At 40.3% G+C, this 18,953-nt stretch overlaps 1 protein-coding gene and 1 long non-coding RNA gene across 2 annotated transcripts; both read left to right on the forward strand.

Moving 5' to 3' along the window:
* Window positions 1-2,161: 2,161 nt before the first annotated feature.
* LOC139026585 (uncharacterized) lies at window positions 2,162-3,042 on the forward strand. The gene is made up of 3 exons (XR_011478433.1): window positions 2,162-2,256; window positions 2,413-2,574; window positions 2,810-3,042. It is a non-coding gene; the product is annotated as an uncharacterized lncRNA (long non-coding RNA).
* Window positions 3,043-4,596: 1,554 nt separating this feature from the next.
* Window positions 4,597-12,137, forward strand: acaa1 (acetyl-CoA acyltransferase 1). Its single transcript, XM_024144413.2, has 6 exons — window positions 4,597-5,284; window positions 10,824-10,917; window positions 11,019-11,076; window positions 11,163-11,242; window positions 11,392-11,434; window positions 12,038-12,137. Exons 1-6 carry the CDS (start codon window positions 5,108-5,110, stop codon window positions 12,114-12,116), a joined length of 531 nt encoding a protein of 176 aa, XP_024000181.1. The 5' UTR covers window positions 4,597-5,107; the 3' UTR covers window positions 12,117-12,137.
* The last annotated feature ends 6,816 nt before the right edge of the window (window positions 12,138-18,953 follow it).

Genomic DNA, 18,953 nt, shown 5'->3' on the forward strand with positions numbered 1-18,953 from the left:
GCATTGTAGTCAACATGGGCCTGTGAGAAGCATTGTAGTCAACATGGACCTGTGAGAAGCATTGTAGTCAACATGGGCCTGTGAGAAGCATTGTAGTCAACATGGGCCTGTGAGGAGCATTGTAGTCAACATGGACCTGTGAGGAGCATTGTAGTCAACATGGACCTGTGAGGAGCATTGAGGTAGACCGTTCTCATTAGGGGTAGACCATTCTCATTAGGGGTAGACCATTCTCAGTAAGGAGAGGGGATAGCCCTATAGGACAGCAGTTGATTGAGGATCCCACCACCAATGACAACACATGGTTAACTGGTCCATAGGTTGTGAAGAGAGAGCTGTGAGATCTAGGGTCAGTTTACCAAACTAAACACTGTCTGGGAGGTGGGATTTTCATCCTGACTCACTAAAACATTACATAAAATATGGATATTGCATAATGTCAACTGCTACTTTGTTGGACAGAATACCTGTATTTTAATTCAGCATGGATTCTCACCTTGTTATCTGGGTGTCTTCATTCTTCTGAAAAAACTTGATAATGATTAACGTTATGGAAGTTTTTGAATAAACCAGTTCAGAAATCCAGCCGAGAGAAGAGGACCCAAACCCTAAACAGTTACATCCGGAAGCTGCGCTCAGTTCATGTATTTGGCGAGCAAGTAAAACAAAAAGCTTCTATCACCCTGGTAAAACATTGCATATAAATGTCCTCTCTTCCATGTATATAAATAATCCACTGGTGACCGCTGAGCGTCCCTCAAAAGGCTGCTAAAGAACAGCTGTATTCGAGAGAGAAGTTTCAGTCTCGCTCCCTGCTTCGATCGGCTCCTCTTCCCCACAACATTCAGAGCAGCGAGTCTCCCCTCCGGCTCAACTGGTATTCTGCCAGCAGCACAAATGATAACGTCACGTTGTATGCTAATGAGGAAACCTATTGAGTAATTCCAATTAGATATGTTTTATTTATTTAAAACAGTAGTGTAAAGTACTTGTAAAATACTTTAAAGTACTACTTAAGTAATTTTGGGGGGTATCTGTACCTTACTATTGATATGTTTTATGTTTACTTCACTACATTCCTAAAGAAAATAATGTACTTTTTACTCCATACATTTTCCCTGACACACAAAAGTAATCATTACATTTTAAATGCTTAGCAGCACAGGAAAATGGTCCAATTCACACACCTATCAAGAGAACATCCCTGGTCATCACTACCGCCTCTGATCTGGAGGACTCACTAAACAGAGAACATCCCTGGTCATCCCTACTGCCTCTGATCTGGAGGACTCACTAAACAGAGAACATCCCTGGTCATCCCCTAACTGCCTCTGATTGGAGGACTCACTAAACAGAGAACATCCCTGGTCATCCCTACTGCCTCTGATCTGGAGGACTCACTAAACACAAAGGCTTCGTCTGTAAATTATGTCTGAGTGTTGGAGAGTGCTCCTGCCTATCTTTAAATTTAAAAAACCATAAAATTGTGCCACCTGGTTTGCTTAATATAAGGAATTTGAAATGATTTATACTTTTAATTTTGATACTTAAGTTAAATAAAGGTTAAATAAATTATTTAACCAAATACTTTTACTCAAGTAATATTTTACTGGGTGACTTTTTTTCATTTCTATTAAGGCATCTTTACTTTTACTCAAGTATGACAATGGGTGCTTTTTCCACCACTGTATTTAAACATTGCCTACACATAGCCTTCAACATACCAGTATGTGTAAACTTTCAAAAGAAATAATGGAATTAATAATACAATATAAAAAAATAAAGTGACACATTTTTTTTTCAAAGGTGGTAGGTAGCAAGTTTCAAGTTTTAATGTCATGGGGATAAGTACAGTGAAATGGCTTCCCTGAAGCTCTAAACCCAACAATGCAGTAATAAATATCAATGTAGCACTAAAGATAACAAGGTAGAACAAACACACGAGAAAGGAAGAAGCTACTGTATAGTTTCAATGTACAGGATACTGGAGTGATGGAGGTAGATATGAATAGGGGTAAGGTGATATTACAGGGTCAGTACCATATTAACAATGTACAGGGATACTGAGGTGATGGAGGTAGATAGTTATAGGGGTAAGGTGACTATATACAGGGTCAGTCCATATTAACATGTACAGGGATACTGGAGTGATGGAGGTAGATATGTATAGGGTAAGGTGACTATATACAGGGTCAGTACCATATTAACATGTACAGGGATACTGGAGTGATGGAGGTAGATATGTATAGGGGTAAGGTGACTATATACAGGGTCAGTACCATATTAACAATGTACAGGGATACTGGAGTGTGGAGGTAGATATGTATGGTAAGGTGACTTATACAGGGTCAGTACCATATTAACAATGTACAGGGATACTGGAGTGATGGAGGTAGATATGTATAGGGGAAGGTGACTATATACAGGGTCAGTACCATATTAACAATGTACAGGGATACTGGAGTGATGGAGGTAGATATGTATAGGGGTAGGTGACTATATACAGGGTCAGTTCCATATTAAACACTGTACAGGGATACTGGAGTGATGGAGGTAGATATGTATAGGGGTAAGGTGACTATATACAGGGTCAGTACAATATTAACATGTACAGGGATACTGGAGTGATGGAGGTAGATATGTATAGGGTAAGGTGACTATATACAGGGTCAGTACCATATTAACAATGTACAGGGATACTGGAGTGATGGAGGTAGATATGTAAGGTGACTATATACAGGGTCAGTACCATATTAACAATGTACAGGGATACTGGAGTGATGGAGGTAGATATGTGTAGGGGGCAAAGGTGACTATATACAGGGTCAGTACCATATTAACAATGTACAGGGATACTGGAGTGATGGAGGTAGATATGTATAGGGGTAAGGTGACTAGGCGTCAGGATATTTGATAAACAGAGTAGCAGCAGTGTATGTGATGATTATATATGAATGTGTGTAGAGTCAGTGTAAATGTGCAATAGGTATTCTAGTGGTTAGAGCGTTAGGCCAGTAACCAAAAGGTTGCTGGATCAAATCCCCGAGCTGACAAGGTTAACCTCTGTCGTTCTGAACAAGGCAGTTAACCCACTGTTCCCCAGTAGGCCGTCAATGTAAATGAGAATTTGTTCTTAACTGACTTGACTAGTTTGATAAAGGTTCACTGTAAAAAGTGTGTAGAGACCTGTGAGTGTGTATAGAGACAGTGTAAATATGTAAATAAAACAAGGATCAACTCAGTCTGTGTTGCCATTCTGTTAGCTTAGCCTGCTGCTCCTGAATGGTCTAAGGCACTGCATCTCAGTGCTAGAGGTGTCACTACAGGCCCTGGTTTGATTCCAGGCTGTATCACAACTGGCTGTGATTGGGCGGCGCACAATTGGCCAGTGTAGGTTGTCTTTGTAAATAAGAATTTGTTGACTCGCCTAGTAAGGATAAATGAAAAAGCTATTTATCAGTCTTATGTCTTGGGGACAGAAACTGTTCAGGAGCCTGTTTGTGTCAGACTTGCGCCGTGCAGAAGCAGAGAGAACAGTCTATGGCTGGAGTCTTTAAAAATTTTCTGGGCCTTCACAACGTGAAAAACAGTTGTACTGCACGAGTGCTAAAACATCGATATTCCCCAAGTTTGGCATGCATGTCTTTGCAGGGGGGGGGACTCTTATTTTGATAATAAAAAAATCATCAATCATGCTGGCAGCATAATATCCTGCTGCTAGCAGAACGGTAATAGAGTCTCCTCAGAGCACTGGTTCTGATGTCTGCAAGAACGTGAGCATAAAAAAATGACAGTCAAAACTGTTCACTGCTCTGGCACCCCAATGGTGGAACAAACTCCCTCACGACGCCAGGTCAGCGGAGTCAATCACCACCTTCCGGAGACACCTGAAACCCCACCTCTTTAAGGAATACCTAGGATAGGATAAAGTAATCCTTCTAACCCCCCCCCCCTTAAAAGAGTTAGATGCACTATTGTAAAGTGGTTGTTCCACTGGATATCATAAGGTGAATGCACCAATTTGTAAGTCGCTCTGGATAAGAGCGTCTGCTAAATGACTTAAATGTAAATGTAATGACACTTTGAGGACTGGCTCCACAAACTGCTATCTGCTGCCCCCCGGTGGATACATGGGACCCCAGTCAGAGTAGAGACACAAACGTTTGAATTAAAGTTTAGATGTTTGTTTTTACCTTTATTTAACTGGGCAAGTCAGTTAATAACAAATTCTTATTTACAATGACGGCCTACAGAACGACAGATGTTTTACCTTGTAAGGTCGGGGATTCGATCCAGCAACCTTTCTGTTAGAGGCCCAAGGCTCTAAACACTAGGCCACCTGCCGCCCCTTATTTATTTGATTAGCTAGACATTATTGGACATGCGCATTTACATTTGGGACTGACGCTGTTTATTACGTTTCCTGAACACTCCAGTCCTTCCCCAGAAGTATAATGCAAACGGTACCAGACCCATCTATTTCGTCCCTCCATATTTGCCGTAGCTTATCGTAACAAGGAAATATGCCAAAGTTCAGGGTCGTCACTAGTTACCACAAACGCAAAGTCCTAAACCCCCCTATTTTTAAAATGCATCTTAAAGTTTAACTTTATACCTAAATTTAACCACCATGCTAACCTTATGCCTAATCCTAACCTCAATTTGAGACCAAAAAGCACATTTTTGTTTTCATGAATTTTTACGATATAGCCAATTTGGACTTTGTGGCTGTAATAACTAGTGGAAACCAAAGTTCAATGGCTGGAGACATTGGCCGTGTTCGAGAGCATCAACACCGTGATGTATCATAGGAACGTTGTAAATGACTGACTGATCTACAAATAACATTGACAAGTTATTTATGATGCAAGGTGACTTGTAGATCACTCAGCTTCGACTTGCCTTTAAAGTCGGCTGAAATGTCGAACGCTCCCAGTGTTGCAAGAGGCGAACTCTAGCCACACGATACACTGTAACAAACTCACCATTCCTGCGTAGACGCTTGCGAATAGACAGTGTTTGTGCACTGCACGGGCTTGATTGTGTTTGAATATCTGTGGATAGTTTAGCTTCAAGTATCAGTTTACTTACTTATTTTAACACCACAATGCACAGAGTAAAGGTAGTTTTTGGTCATTTATCGCCACCGAACACGTTCAAATCCCACAGTGTTCCTTTTGTCTCCGGGGTAGAATGTAGTGCTTTATCCGCCAGTCCAGATGATATAGTGGTGGTCCACGGGCTGAGGACTGCTTTCGGCAAGGCTAAAAGAGGATCTTTCAAGGTAAGGAGGACTAACGTCGCGTTTCAAAACAACTGGGAAAAAGCTCAGACTGGGAAAAATCGATTTGAATGGTGCTTCTACACCTGCATTGCTTGCTGTTTTAGGCTGGGTTTCTGTACAGCACTTTGAGATATCAGCTGATGTAAGAAGGGCTTTATAAATACATTTGATTTGATCCAACTCGGAATTCCACATCCGGAACGCGTTTCTCTTTCTAGAGCTCCGACTTCCCGAGCTGAAGATCACTGACGTCATGATTTGACCTCGTATTTTCCCGAGTTCCCAGTTGTTTTGAACGCGGCAATAGCCCTTGATCATGAATCCATTCCATTAGACATACAGTACCTTCAGAAAGTATTCATACTCCTGACTTATTCCACATTTTGTTGTGTTAAAGCCTGAATTCAAAATGGATTAAAAAAATAAAGAAATCTCATCCACCTACACACAATACCCTATAACAGCGGAAATACAGGAGTATTTCCAAAATCCTTTAAAAAACATAAACATTAATATATATATATATATATATATATATATATATATATATAATTAATATGTACATATATATATTCGTATTCAGGACATAAAGTTAATTTCTTTGCCCCATTTTTTGCAGTATTACTTTAGTGCCTTGTTGCAAACAGGATGCATGTTTTGGAATATTTGTTATTCTGTCTTTTCACTCTATCAATTAGGTTAGTATTGTGGAGTAACTGCAATGCTGTTGATCCATTCTCAGTTTTCTTTGGCAATTTTTCGGGACCTTCCTCTGACACCGCCTGATAGCAATCTTGGATGTAAGGGAGCTTGGCCCCAGTGATATACTGGGCTGTCCGCACCACCCTCTAGCGCTTTGCCATACCAAACGGTGAATCTGCCAGTCAAGATGCTTTCTGGTGCACCTGTAAAACTTTGAATGTCCGAGGTCACATGCCAAATCTTTTCAGCCTTCTGCGGGGGAAGAGGCACTGTCGTGCCCTCTTAACATGGTCCACACACCGGCACAGTCGCTAAGTCCTTAGTGTTGTGGATGCTAAGGAACTTGAAGCTCTCGACCCGCTCCACTACAGCCTTGTCGATGTGGATTGGGGCGTGTTCGGCCCTCCTTTTCCTGTAGTCCAAGATCAGCTCCTTGGGCTTACTGCTAAGTCTCTGACTCATCAGCGTTGTTGATCAGGCCTACCACCGCTGTGTCGTCAGCAAACTTGATGACGGTATTGGTCATGCGTGGCCACGCAGTTGTAGGTGAACAGGGAGTACAGGAGGGGACTAAGCACACACCCCTGAGGGGCCCCTGTGTTGCGGGTCAGTGTGGCAGAGGTGTTTTTGGCTACCCTCACCCCCTGGGGTTGGCCCATTAGGAAGGATCCAGTTGTAGAGGGTGGTGTACAGACCCAGTGTCCTAAGCTTGGTGATGAGATTGGTGGGGACTATGTTGTTGAACGCTGAGCTGTAGAACATCATTCTCACATAGTTATTTCCCCTCTTGTCCAGGTGGGAGATGGCAGTGTGGAGTGCGATTGAGATTGCGTCATCTGTAGATCTATTGGGGCGGTATTTGAATTGGAGTGGGTCTAGGGTGTCTGGAATGGTGGTGTCATGACCTGCGTTTCAAAGCACTTCATAATTACAGATGATGAAAACATTGACAAAGTTGAAATTCATGCATGGCTTAACAGAAAAGACATATGTTATGTACCAACAACAAGCTGCACCATTAAGACACCAACCACTGCAACTAGTCACCGACCACTTCACCGACCACTGCAACTAGTCACCGACCACTGCAACTAGTCACCGACCAACTGCAACTGTCACCGACCACTTCACCGACCACTGCAACTAGTCACCGACCACTGCAACTAGTCAGTCACCGACCACTGTAACTAGTCCACCGACCACTGCAACTAGTCACCGACCACTGCAACTACACGTCACCGACCATGACTAGTCACCGACCACTGCAACTAGTCAGCCGACCACTGCAACTAGTCACCGACCACTGCAACTAGTCAACCGACCACTGCAACTAGTTACTGTCACCGTCACCGACCACTGCAACTAGTCACCGACCACTGCAACTAGTCACCGACCACTGCAACTAGTCACCGACCACTGCAACTAGTCACCGACCACTGCAACTAGCACCGACCACTGACAACTAGTCACCGACCACTGCAACTAGTCACCGACCACTGCACTTAGTCACGCGACCACTGCAACTAGTCAACACCTGAAAACTACCCAACTTGGTCCACCCTGCAAACTAGAACTATGTCACCGACCACTGCAACTAGTTCACCGACCACTGCAACTACGAACTAGTCACCGACCACTGCAACTAGTCACCGACACTGCAACTCGTCACCGACCACTGTGCAACTAGTTCACAACCACTGCAACTAGTCACCACACACTGCAACTAGAACTACCGATCACCGGACCACTGCAACTAGAACTAGTCACCGACCACTGCAACTAGTCACCGACCACTGCAACTAGAACTAGTCACCGACCACTGCAACTAGTCACCGACCACTGCAACTAGTCACCGACCACTGCAACTAGAACTAGTCACCGACCACTGCAACTAGAACTAGTCACCGACCACTGCAACTAGTCACCAATATAATTTGGAATGTAGCAACTAGTGATGTGCGTGTGAGCTGTTTGTTCACCCGCCTGCAACTTCTAATAACCCATCTTCAACCGCTGACTATATGTGATAAAGTGAAACTCAGAGGTCCAGACCGTAACCCGCTAATATAGAACATGTGCTGTACAGTCAGAGACGGTGGAACATCTTGACAGGCCTATGTTTCTGCTTCTGGTTTCTGACGTTTTAACTATTTGTTAATCAACTTGTCTATAATTAGATGCATGCAGCTTTTCTTCGGTCATTACTTGTTGACCTAGAAGACTAAATAAACCCGTATGTCATGAATGAATGCTTCAATCTAGTTGACATCTGTAAAGTTTTTCTCATCTCTGCTTCTCTTACACACCAAATACATTTAGAGCCGCTACCACCTTCACATGCGTAGATCTATGGGCGTGCGCTAGGTGGAGTCAGATTTTCTTTTTAGAAACACAACTTTTGGTAACGCGATACCTTGCTGGTCCAGACTCCCATATAGCAACATTCACAAGGGGGCGACAGGTTTTCTTGTTGTCTTCTCATTTGTAGTGGAAGCAAAAGAGGAGTTTCTCTTTCTTGCCTCGTCTTCCCTTGCTAGCAATTTGGATTAACACTGCAAGCTAGCTAGCCTTTTTGCTTCCCACATCTCCATGTGAAATAATCAGATTTATAATTAAATAATATGCCCTGGCAAATATTATTCTACTTGCCAGTGTAACCTACAACATTATCCTGATTTGATATGTTGATTCAATGTATTCGCTCCCATATCAGCAACAAAAAAAAGATTCATCATATTTTTGTCACATAGAAAAGAAGCACATGTCGATCTGTTTTCACGTTTCAAAATAGAATAATGTTATCACTTCTAAACCATCATTTTTTGGTGGATTCTAAGGTGGATTGGTGGATAAGGCTACATAATGGTAATTGTTTGAACAGGCGCTGAGATTATATTTGGTTATCGATACAAAATAGGCTGCTTATTTAACGCCAAGCTAAACCAAGAAGGCAATCTTGAAGTTGAAGTGACTTTAAAGTTAGCTTCCCACATCGGCATGTGACATAATCAGATTTATAATTAAATAATATGCAAATGTTCTTATACTTGCCAGTGTAATTTACAACGTCCCAGTTTGATATGTTGATTCAATGTATTCACTCCCATATCAGCTTTAAAATGTTTTGGTCACAGAGAAAAAGCACATCTCGCAACTGATTTTAACAACAACCTGGAATCACTAGTTATTACTTATAAACAAAAATACTAAATATAAACGCAACAGGTAAAGTGTTGGTCCCATGTTTCATGAGCTGAAATAAAAGATCCCAGAAATGTTCCAGACACACAAGAAGCTTTTTTCCCTCAAATTTTGTGCACAAAATTTGTTTACATCCCTGTTAGTGAGCATTTCTCCTTTGCCAAGATAACATATCCACTTGGCAGGTGTGACATATGAAGAAGGCACTGAATAATCTCAGCGATTGTTCAAATAATAAACCAAACAACATTAAAGCCTTATTATACTGAACAAAAATATAAACGTAACATGCAACAATTTCAACCATTTTAAATTGAAGTACATTTATTTAGACACTAATCTATGGATTTCATATGACTGGGAATACAAAATAAAGTAGAGGCTTGGATCAGAAAACCAGTCAGTATCTGGTGTAACCACCGTTTGCCTCATGCAACGTGTCACATCACCTTTTCATGATCAGGCTGTTGATTGTGGCCTGTGGAATGTTGTCCCCCTCTTCAATGGCTGTGCAAAGTTGCGGGAACTGGAACACGCTGTCGTACACGTCGATCCAGAGCATCCCAAACATGCTCAATGGGTGGCATGCCTGGTGAGTATGCAGGCCATCGAAGAACTGGGACATCTTCAGATATTGTACACAGATCCTTGCGGCATGGGGCCGTGCATTATCATGCTGAAACATGAGGTGGTGGCGGCGGATGAATGTAACGGCAATGGGCCTCAGGATCTCGTCACTGTATCTCTGTGCATTCAAATTGCCATTGTTAAAATGCAATTGTGTTCGTTTATACCTACCCATACCATAACGCCGCCGCCACCATGAGGCACTCTGTTGACATCCGTAAACGGCTCGCCCACACAACGCCAGACACGTGGACTGCGGTTGTGAGGCCCGGTTGGGCGTACTGCCAAATTCTCGAAAAATACGTTGGATGCGGCTCATGGTAGAGAATTGAACATTACAATTCTCTGGCAACAGATCTGGTGGACATTCCTGCGGTCAGCATGCCAATTTCCCGCTCCCTCAAAACTTGACATCTGTGGCATTGTGTTGTGACAAAACGGCACATTTTAGTGTGACCTTTTATTGTCCCCAGCACAAGGCGATTGGACAAAAACCTAACCACTTCAATGACTAATTTATCTGAACGGGGGGAAAAACCACCACCAAATTCACTGAGAATACAAACAGTATGTTGAACAAACAATGCTCCACGTCCCAGCTTTATAGTGCTGGTCAAACATGGAGAACTGACACTGTGTACTGGCTGTTGGGGTTAATGTGGGGTTTGGAGGGTCCATTGGTGGCTTCTGACCATGTCTTAATCATTGTTAAGGGATTTGGTCCAAATCAGACTTTAGCTGCTATAGTTATTGAATATTATATGAATCCTATAAACAATTTGGGTGCAATCAATTAGCTTAATTTCTCAAAGTGTAATCTTTCAACAAAATAATGTTTCAGAAATGGTAATCGTATCTGTTTCTAACTACAGAAACTATTTGAGAACAATCTGAGATGGTTGGTGTCAAATCCTCTTCTGCTTTGTGAGGTGGAATGACCCATGTGTAACTCAATGGTCTGTCTGTCTGTCTGTCTGTCTGTCTGTCTGTCTGTCTGTCTGTCTGTCAGGACACCACTCCAGACGAGCTGTTGAGTTGTGTGATGACAGCGGTCCTGGTAGATGTGGGACTGTCACCTGAGAGACTAGGGGACATCTGTGTGGGTGAGTAATCAATGGCTACCTACCTCATAGAAGACATATGATAAGGGTTTATACGTCATGTTTAATGTATACTTTAGCACTAATGTTTTTCTGCCCTCTAGGTAATGTTCTGCAGCCTGGGGCAGGTGCTCTCATGGCCAGAGTGGCTCACTTCCTCAGGTGAGTCTGCCTTACTGTTAGATACGACACACAGGCAAATAGAATGGCACTGAATGGTTTTAACCAGGAATGTATGGCTTTCCTAGTGAGTTCCCAGAGACTGTCCCTGTCTACACCGTCAACAGGATGTGTTCCTCTGGACTACAGGCTCTGTTCAACATCGCAGGTAATAATCCCACATATTACAGTGTGTAGGCCTATGTAACTAGATGAACTCTTCAGCCCTCATTTGTGGCTACAAACTCCATCTTTAGGAACTATCACACCACCATGATAGAGTTGATTTAGTTAACATGTGTTCTCTCTATGTTCCAGGAGCCATCAGGAGTGGGTCATATGATATGGGTCTGGCCTGTGGGTTAGTATAGTCTCCTGTTTTAACCTTGTATGCCTGAAGAATGGATCCTATTTCACTCTTAATATAAAGTACAGGTTCCTAAACAGTATAGAAGTTGAACCTATAACCTGCCGAAACAGTCCAGGTTCCTGAACAGTATAGAAGTTGAACCTATAACCTGCCGACACAGTCCAGGTTCCGACCAGTATAGAAGTTGACACCTAATAACCTGCGAAACAGTCCAGGTTCCTGAACAGTAAATAGAAGTTGAACCTATAAGCTGCCGAAACAGTCCAGTTTCGCTAAACAGTAATAGAAGTTGAACCTATAACCTGCCACGCAGTCCAGGTTCTAACAGTATGAAGTTGAACCTATACCTGCCGAAACAGTCCAGGTTCCTAAACAGTATAGAAGTTGAACCTATACTTGCGCACGCCAGTCAGGTCTAACAGTATAGAAGTTGAACCTATAACATGCCGACAAGTCCAGGTTCTGAACAGTATAGAAGTTGAACCTATAACCTGCGACACAGTCAGGTTTCTGAACAGTATAGAAGTTTGAACCTATAACCTCCCGAAACAGTCAGGTTCTGAATGGCTACTGTTATTTTTGGTTTGTCTCCAGAGTGGAGAGCATGTCTCTGCGGGACGCTGGGGAACCAGGAGATGTGGAGCTCCAGACTTATGGACTACGAGAAGGCTAGAGACTGTGTCATACCTATGGGTAAGGTTGTGCATAACCTTTATATGAATTATGGCTAGGCTATATGATGCTATGTGAATTATGGCTAGGCTATATGATGCTAATGGTGAATTAATGGCTAGGCTTATGATGTTCTATGTGCAGATTATGGTAGGTATATGATGCTATGTGATTATGGCTAGGCTTATATGATGCTATGTGAATTGGTAGGTATATGATGCTATGCTGAAATTATGGCTAGGTCTGATATGATGGCTATGTGAATTATGGTAGTTATGGAGCTTATTATGGTAGGTATGATGTATGTGAATTATGGTAGGCTATATGATGCTATGTGAATTATGGCTAGGCTTAAATGATGCTAATGGAATATGGCTAGGCTTATGATGCTATATGAATTATGGCTAGCTATAGCTGCATATGATTCTGGCTCTATATGATGCTATGTGAATTATGGCTAGGCCAGATGATGCTATATGAATTATGGCTAGGCTATATGATGCCGGTATGATTTGCATTACAAATCTAGCGGCAATGTCGTTGACAAAGGCTGATTTGAAAGTTTCACAGAGAACTTGAAATGGAGGTTGGGGTTATTGTAAGTTTGCAAAACGGTGTCAGTTATGCCAGCTCAGTGTGTTATTCCTGTTCCTCTGAAACAAGTAATTAGCATCAGTTAGAATACAGAAGGTTTCCTGTTCCTTGAACACAGTACATTAGATCAATTATAATACAGAATATTCCCCTGTTCCTCTGAACACATTACATTATCATGCAGTTAGAATACAGAAGTTTTTCTGACTTAGCCCATGCAGCATTTATTCTGACTCAGATTAGTCTACAGTGGGAACACAGTGGTACATTAGTAACGGGGTTGTGCTTGTGATCGGTCACTGCTCTCTGTACAAATGGCTTACTAACTATCTGTGAATATATAATTGAGCACACTCTCTGTAGGATGACTGCAGTGGTGTCATGTTGTCTGTGTTGATAATGTGCCCGGCTGACGGTGTGTGTCACTAATATACTATAATCTGTGTGTTCCGGCGCAGCATCACTCAGAGAATGTGGCAGAGCGGTTCGGTGTTCCAGAGAGAGCAGGATGCATTCGCCTTCAGCTCTCAGCAGAAGTAAGAGAATTTAATATACATGGAGCTGTTATCCACTCTGTATAATATTACCATGGAGCTGTTATCCCTCTGATATAATATTACATGGAGCTGTATCCACTCTGATTAATATTACATGGAGCTGTTATCCCTCTTGATATAATATTACATGAGCTGTTACTCCCTCTGAATATAATATTACCATGGAGCTGTTATCCTCTGATATAATTTACATGGAGTGTTATCCCTCTGATATAATATTACCATGGAGCTGTTATCCACTCTGATATAATATTACATGGGCCTGTTATAACTCTGTTATAATATTACCATGGAGCTGTTATCCCTCTGATATAATATTACGATGGAGCTGTTATCCCTCTGATATATATTACCATGGGAGCTGTTATCCCTCTGATATAATATTACCATGGAGCTGTTTATCCCTCTGATATACATGATTACATGGGAGCCTGTTATCCCTCTGATATAATATTACCATGGAGCTGTATCATTCTGATTAATATTAATGGAGCTGTTTATCCCTCTGATATAATTTACCATGGAGCTGTTATCCCTCTGATATAAATATTACATGGAGCTGTTTTATAACATCTCTGATTAATTTACCATGGCTGTTATCCACTCTGATAATATTATTACCATGGAGCTGTTATCCCTCTGATATAATATTACATGGAGCTGTATCCCTCTGATTAATATTACATGGAGCTGTTATCCCTCTGATATAATATTACCATGGAGCTGTTATCCCACTCCTGATATAATATTACATGGAGCTGTTTCACTCTGATATAATATTACCATGGAGCTGTTATCCCTGTTATAATATTCCATGGAGCTGTTATCCATGATATAATATTACATGGAGCTGTTATCCACTCTGATATAATATTACCATGGAGTGTTATCCACTGTTAATAATATTACCATGGAGCTGTTATCCCTCTGATATAATATTACCATGGAGCTGTTAATCCCCTCTGATATAATATTACATGGAGCTGTTATCCCTCTGATATAATATTACCATGGAGCTGTTATCCTCTGATAATAATATTACCATGGAGCTGTTTACCCCTCTGATATAATATTACCATGGAGCTGTTATCCTCTGATATAATATTACAGATGGAGCTGTTATACACCTCTGATATAATATTACATGGAGCTGTTATCCCCTCTGATATAATATACCATGGAGCTGTTATTCACTCTGTTATAATATTTACATGGAGCTGTTATCCACTCTGATATAATATTTACATGGAGCTGTTATCCCACTCTGATATAATATTACCATGGAGGCTGTTATCCACTCTGATATAATATACCTCATGGAGCTGTTATCCCTCTGATTAATATTACCATGGAGCTGTTATATCTGTTATAATATTACCATGGAGCTGTTATCCATCTGTATATAATATTAGATGGAGCTGTTTATCCACTCTGATATAATATTAGATGGAGCTTTTACTCCTCTGATTAATAATTACCATGGACGCTGTTAATCCACATCTGATATAATCATTACATGGAGCTGTTATCCACTCTGTATAATATTACGATGGAGCTGTTACCTCTGATATAATATTACCATGGAGCTGTTATCCACTCTGATATAATATTACCATGGAGCTGTTATCCACTCTGAATATAATATTACCTATGGAGCTGTTATCCATCTGATATAATATTACGCATGGAGCTGTTACCTCGATTTATTACCATGGAGCTGTTATCCCTCTGATATATATTACCATGGAGGTGTTATCCATTCGATTACATATTTACCATGGAGCTGTTATCCCTCTGATATAATTTACCAATGGAGCTGTTTTTATCCGAGCACTCTGATATAATATTACCATGGAGCTGTTATCCCTCTGAATAATATTACGATGGAGCTGTTATCCACTTTATAATATTACCATGGAGCTGTTATCCACTCTGATATAATATTACATGGAGCTGTTTCCTCTGATATAATATTAGTCATGGAGCTGTTATCCCCTGCTGATATAATATATTACCATGGAGGCTGTTATCCTCTGATATATATGACATGGAGCTGTTGTATCCCTCTGATATAATATTACATGGAGCTGTTACCCCTTGATATAATATTACCATGGAGCTGTTATCCCTCTGATATAATATTACCATGGAGCTGTTATCCACTCTGATATAATATTACCATGGAGCTGTTATCCACTCTGATATAATATTACATGGAGCTGTTATCCCTATGATAATAATATTACATGGAGCTGTTATCACTGATTAATATTACAGGAGCTGTTATCCTCTGATATAATATTACATGGAGCTGTTATCACTCTGATATATACATGGGCATTATCACATGTATAACTATTAAGGGAGCTGTTATCCACTCTGATATAATATTACCATGGAGCTGTATCCACTCTGATATATAATTACCATGGAGCTGTTATCCACTCTGATATAAATATTACCATGGAGCTGTTATCTCACTCTGATATAATATTACCATTGGAGCTGTTATCCACTCTGATATAATATTAACATGGAAGCTGTTATTCCCCTCTGATATAATATTACCATGGAGCTGTTTCCACTCTGATATAAATATTACCATGGAGCTTGTTATCCCTCTGATGATAATATTACCATGGAGCTGTTATCACTCTGATATAATTACATGGAGTTGTTATCACTCTGATATATATCAATGGAGCTGTTATCCCACTTGATAATATTACATGGAGCTGTTATCTCATCTGATATAATATTACCATGGAGCTGTTTCACTCTGATTAGTATTACCATGGAGCTGTTATCCACATCTGATATATATTACCATGGAGCTGTTATCCCATCTGATATAATATTACGCATGGAGCTGTTATCCACTCTGATATAATATTACCATGGAGCCTGTTATCCACTTGAATAATAAATATTACCATGGAGCTGTTATCCTCTGATATAGATATTACCAGGAGCTGTTATCCCTTGATATAATAAATTTACCATGGAGCTGTTTCATCTGATATAATACTGGACGTCACTGAAATTGAGGACTGTTATCCACCTGGATATATATACTACATGGAGCCTGTTATCACCTCTGATATATATACAATGGAGCGCTTATCACTCTGATTAGATATTACATGGAGCTGTTCCATGTTATATATTACATGGCGATCCTTGATATATTCCAGTGTCCCTCTGATATAATTACCAGGAGCTGTTAATCCACTTGATATATATATTACATGGAGCTGTTATCCACTCTGATATAATAATTACCATAGCATGTATCCACTGTTATAATATTACAAATGCGAGCTGTTGATCACTCTGATCTCGATAATTACATGGGCGTTTACCATCTGTATATAATATTAATGAGCTGTTATCTACCTGATATAGATATTACCCATGGAGCTTTTCCACTTGATATAATATTACCATGGAGGCTGTTTACCCCTTGATTTAATATTACCAGGAGCTGTTTCCACTCTGATAATATACTTACCATGGGAGCTGTTATCCACTTGTTATAATTATTACCACATGGAGCTGTTATCACTGATAATACATGGAGTTACATGATCTTATATAATGACGTTACCTATATCATGGAGACTTGATTTCATAAGGCCTTCCTCGTGATATAATATTACCAATGGGAGCTGTTTCACTGCTGATATAACTATACCATGGGCTTTATTCCTCTGATATAATATTACCATGAGGTCTGTACCTCCTCTGATATAATATTACTCATGGAGTCTTTTATCCACTCTGATATAATATTACCCATGGGGAAAAGAGCTGTTTGTATCCCTCTGATATAATATTACCATGGAGGCTGTTATCCCCATTACTGCTGTTATCATGAAAATTTACATGGGCTTAAGCTTGGTATTTTCCGATGGGCTGTTCATCTGATAATAATATACATGGAGCTGTTTCCACTCTGTATATAATATTACCATGGAGCTGGTTAGTCATCTCTGATATAATGAATTACATGAGAGCTGTTACCACTGTATAATAATTACATGGAGCTGTTTAATCCATCTGATATAATATTTACCATGGAGCTGTTATCCCTCGATATAAATTTAATGGAGCTGTTCGCACTCTGTTTAATTTCATGGCGCTGTTTATCCTACCTGATATAATATTACATGGACTTTTATCCCCTCTGATTAATATTACCATGGAGCTGTTACATCACTCTGTTAATATTACATGGAGCTGTTATCACTCTGTATATAATTACCATGGAGCATGTTATCCCTGATATAATATTACATGGAGCTTTTATCCATCTGATATAATTACCATGGAAGCTGTTTCCTTGATACTAATTTGACATGGAGCTGTTATCCCCTGATTATACCATGACTTGTTTATCATCGATTAATATTGTACATGGAAAAAGCTGTTATCCCTCTGAATAATATTAATGGAGCTTGTATTCCACCTTGATTTTAATCATGGAAGCTGTTACTCCCTCGATATACCAGATGTATCCCCGATATATATCCAATGGAGCTGTTTATCACTCTGATATATTATACGATGGAGCTGTTATCCACTCTTGATATTAATTTACTGGAGCTGTTATCCTTGATATAATATTCCCGATGGAGCTGTTATCACTCTGATACATATTTACCAATGGGGCTGTTACACGATATCCATGCTTTTATCCACTATTTACATGGAGCTGTTATCCCCCACTCTGTTATAATATGTAACATGACGTTACCCTCTGATGTACATATACCAGGAGCTGTTTCATCCTGATATTAATATTACAGGAACGTTATCCACTCTGTATAATATTCAATTGGAGCTGTTATCCCTCTGATTAATATTACATGGAGCTGTTATCCACTCTGATCATATAATTAACCATGGAGGCTGTTTAATCCCCTCTGAAATAATGATTACCTATGGAGCTGTTATCCCTACTGATATAATATTACCCAATGGAGCTGTTAATCCACTCTGATATAAATTACCATGGAGGCTGGCTTTATCCACTCTGATATAATATCCTGGAGCTGTTATCCCCTCTTGATTATAATATAACCATGGAGCTGTTATCCCTCTGATATAATATTTTTAACATGGAGCTGTTATCCACATCTGATATAATATTGACCATGGAGCGCTGTTACCACTCTGTTATAAATATTACCATGAGCTGTTAATCCCACATCTGTATATATTACCAATGGAGCTGTTATCGCCTCTGATATAATATTACCTATAGGAGTGTTATCCCTCTTGATATAATACTTACATGGAGCTGTTTATCCCCTCTGATAATATTACCATGGATGCTGTTTATCTCCTCTGATATATATTACATGGAGCTGTTAATCCCATCTGATATAATATTACCATGGAGCTGTTATCCACTCTACCACGCAGTAGTTATGATTGGCGTCCAATGGCACCGCTATAAGTGCACTATTTTGACCAGAGCCTATAGTGCCCTACTTTTGACCAGAGCCTATAGTGCACTACTTTTGAAGAGCCCTATATGCATATTTTTGACACAGAAGCCCTATAATGCACTAACTTTTGACAGTTGCCCTATAGTGCAACTACTTTTGACAGAGCCCTAAGGTGACAGACATTTGACCAGAGCCCTATAGGTCTAGAGATTTATTCAGGCCCTGTTTCTTCCA

This window comes from Salvelinus sp. IW2-2015, unplaced genomic scaffold (assembly GCF_002910315.2).
Source record: "Salvelinus sp. IW2-2015 unplaced genomic scaffold, ASM291031v2 Un_scaffold5203, whole genome shotgun sequence".
Taxonomy (NCBI): Eukaryota; Metazoa; Chordata; class Actinopteri; order Salmoniformes; family Salmonidae; genus Salvelinus; species Salvelinus sp. IW2-2015.

Excerpts from the sequence above, each read along its gene's own strand:
- acaa1 (XM_024144413.2), top strand. The coding sequence starts at position 5,108 with ATGCACAGAGTAAAGGTAGTTTTTGGTCATTTATCGCCACCGAACACG. Across the intron at positions 11,077-11,162 it reads AGAGTGGCTCACTTCCTCAG|TGAGTTCCCAGAGACTGTCC; the intron begins GTGAGTCTGCCT and ends TGGCTTTCCTAG. Across the intron at positions 11,435-12,037 it reads GATATGGGTCTGGCCTGTGG|AGTGGAGAGCATGTCTCTGC; the intron begins GTTAGTATAGTC and ends GTTTGTCTCCAG.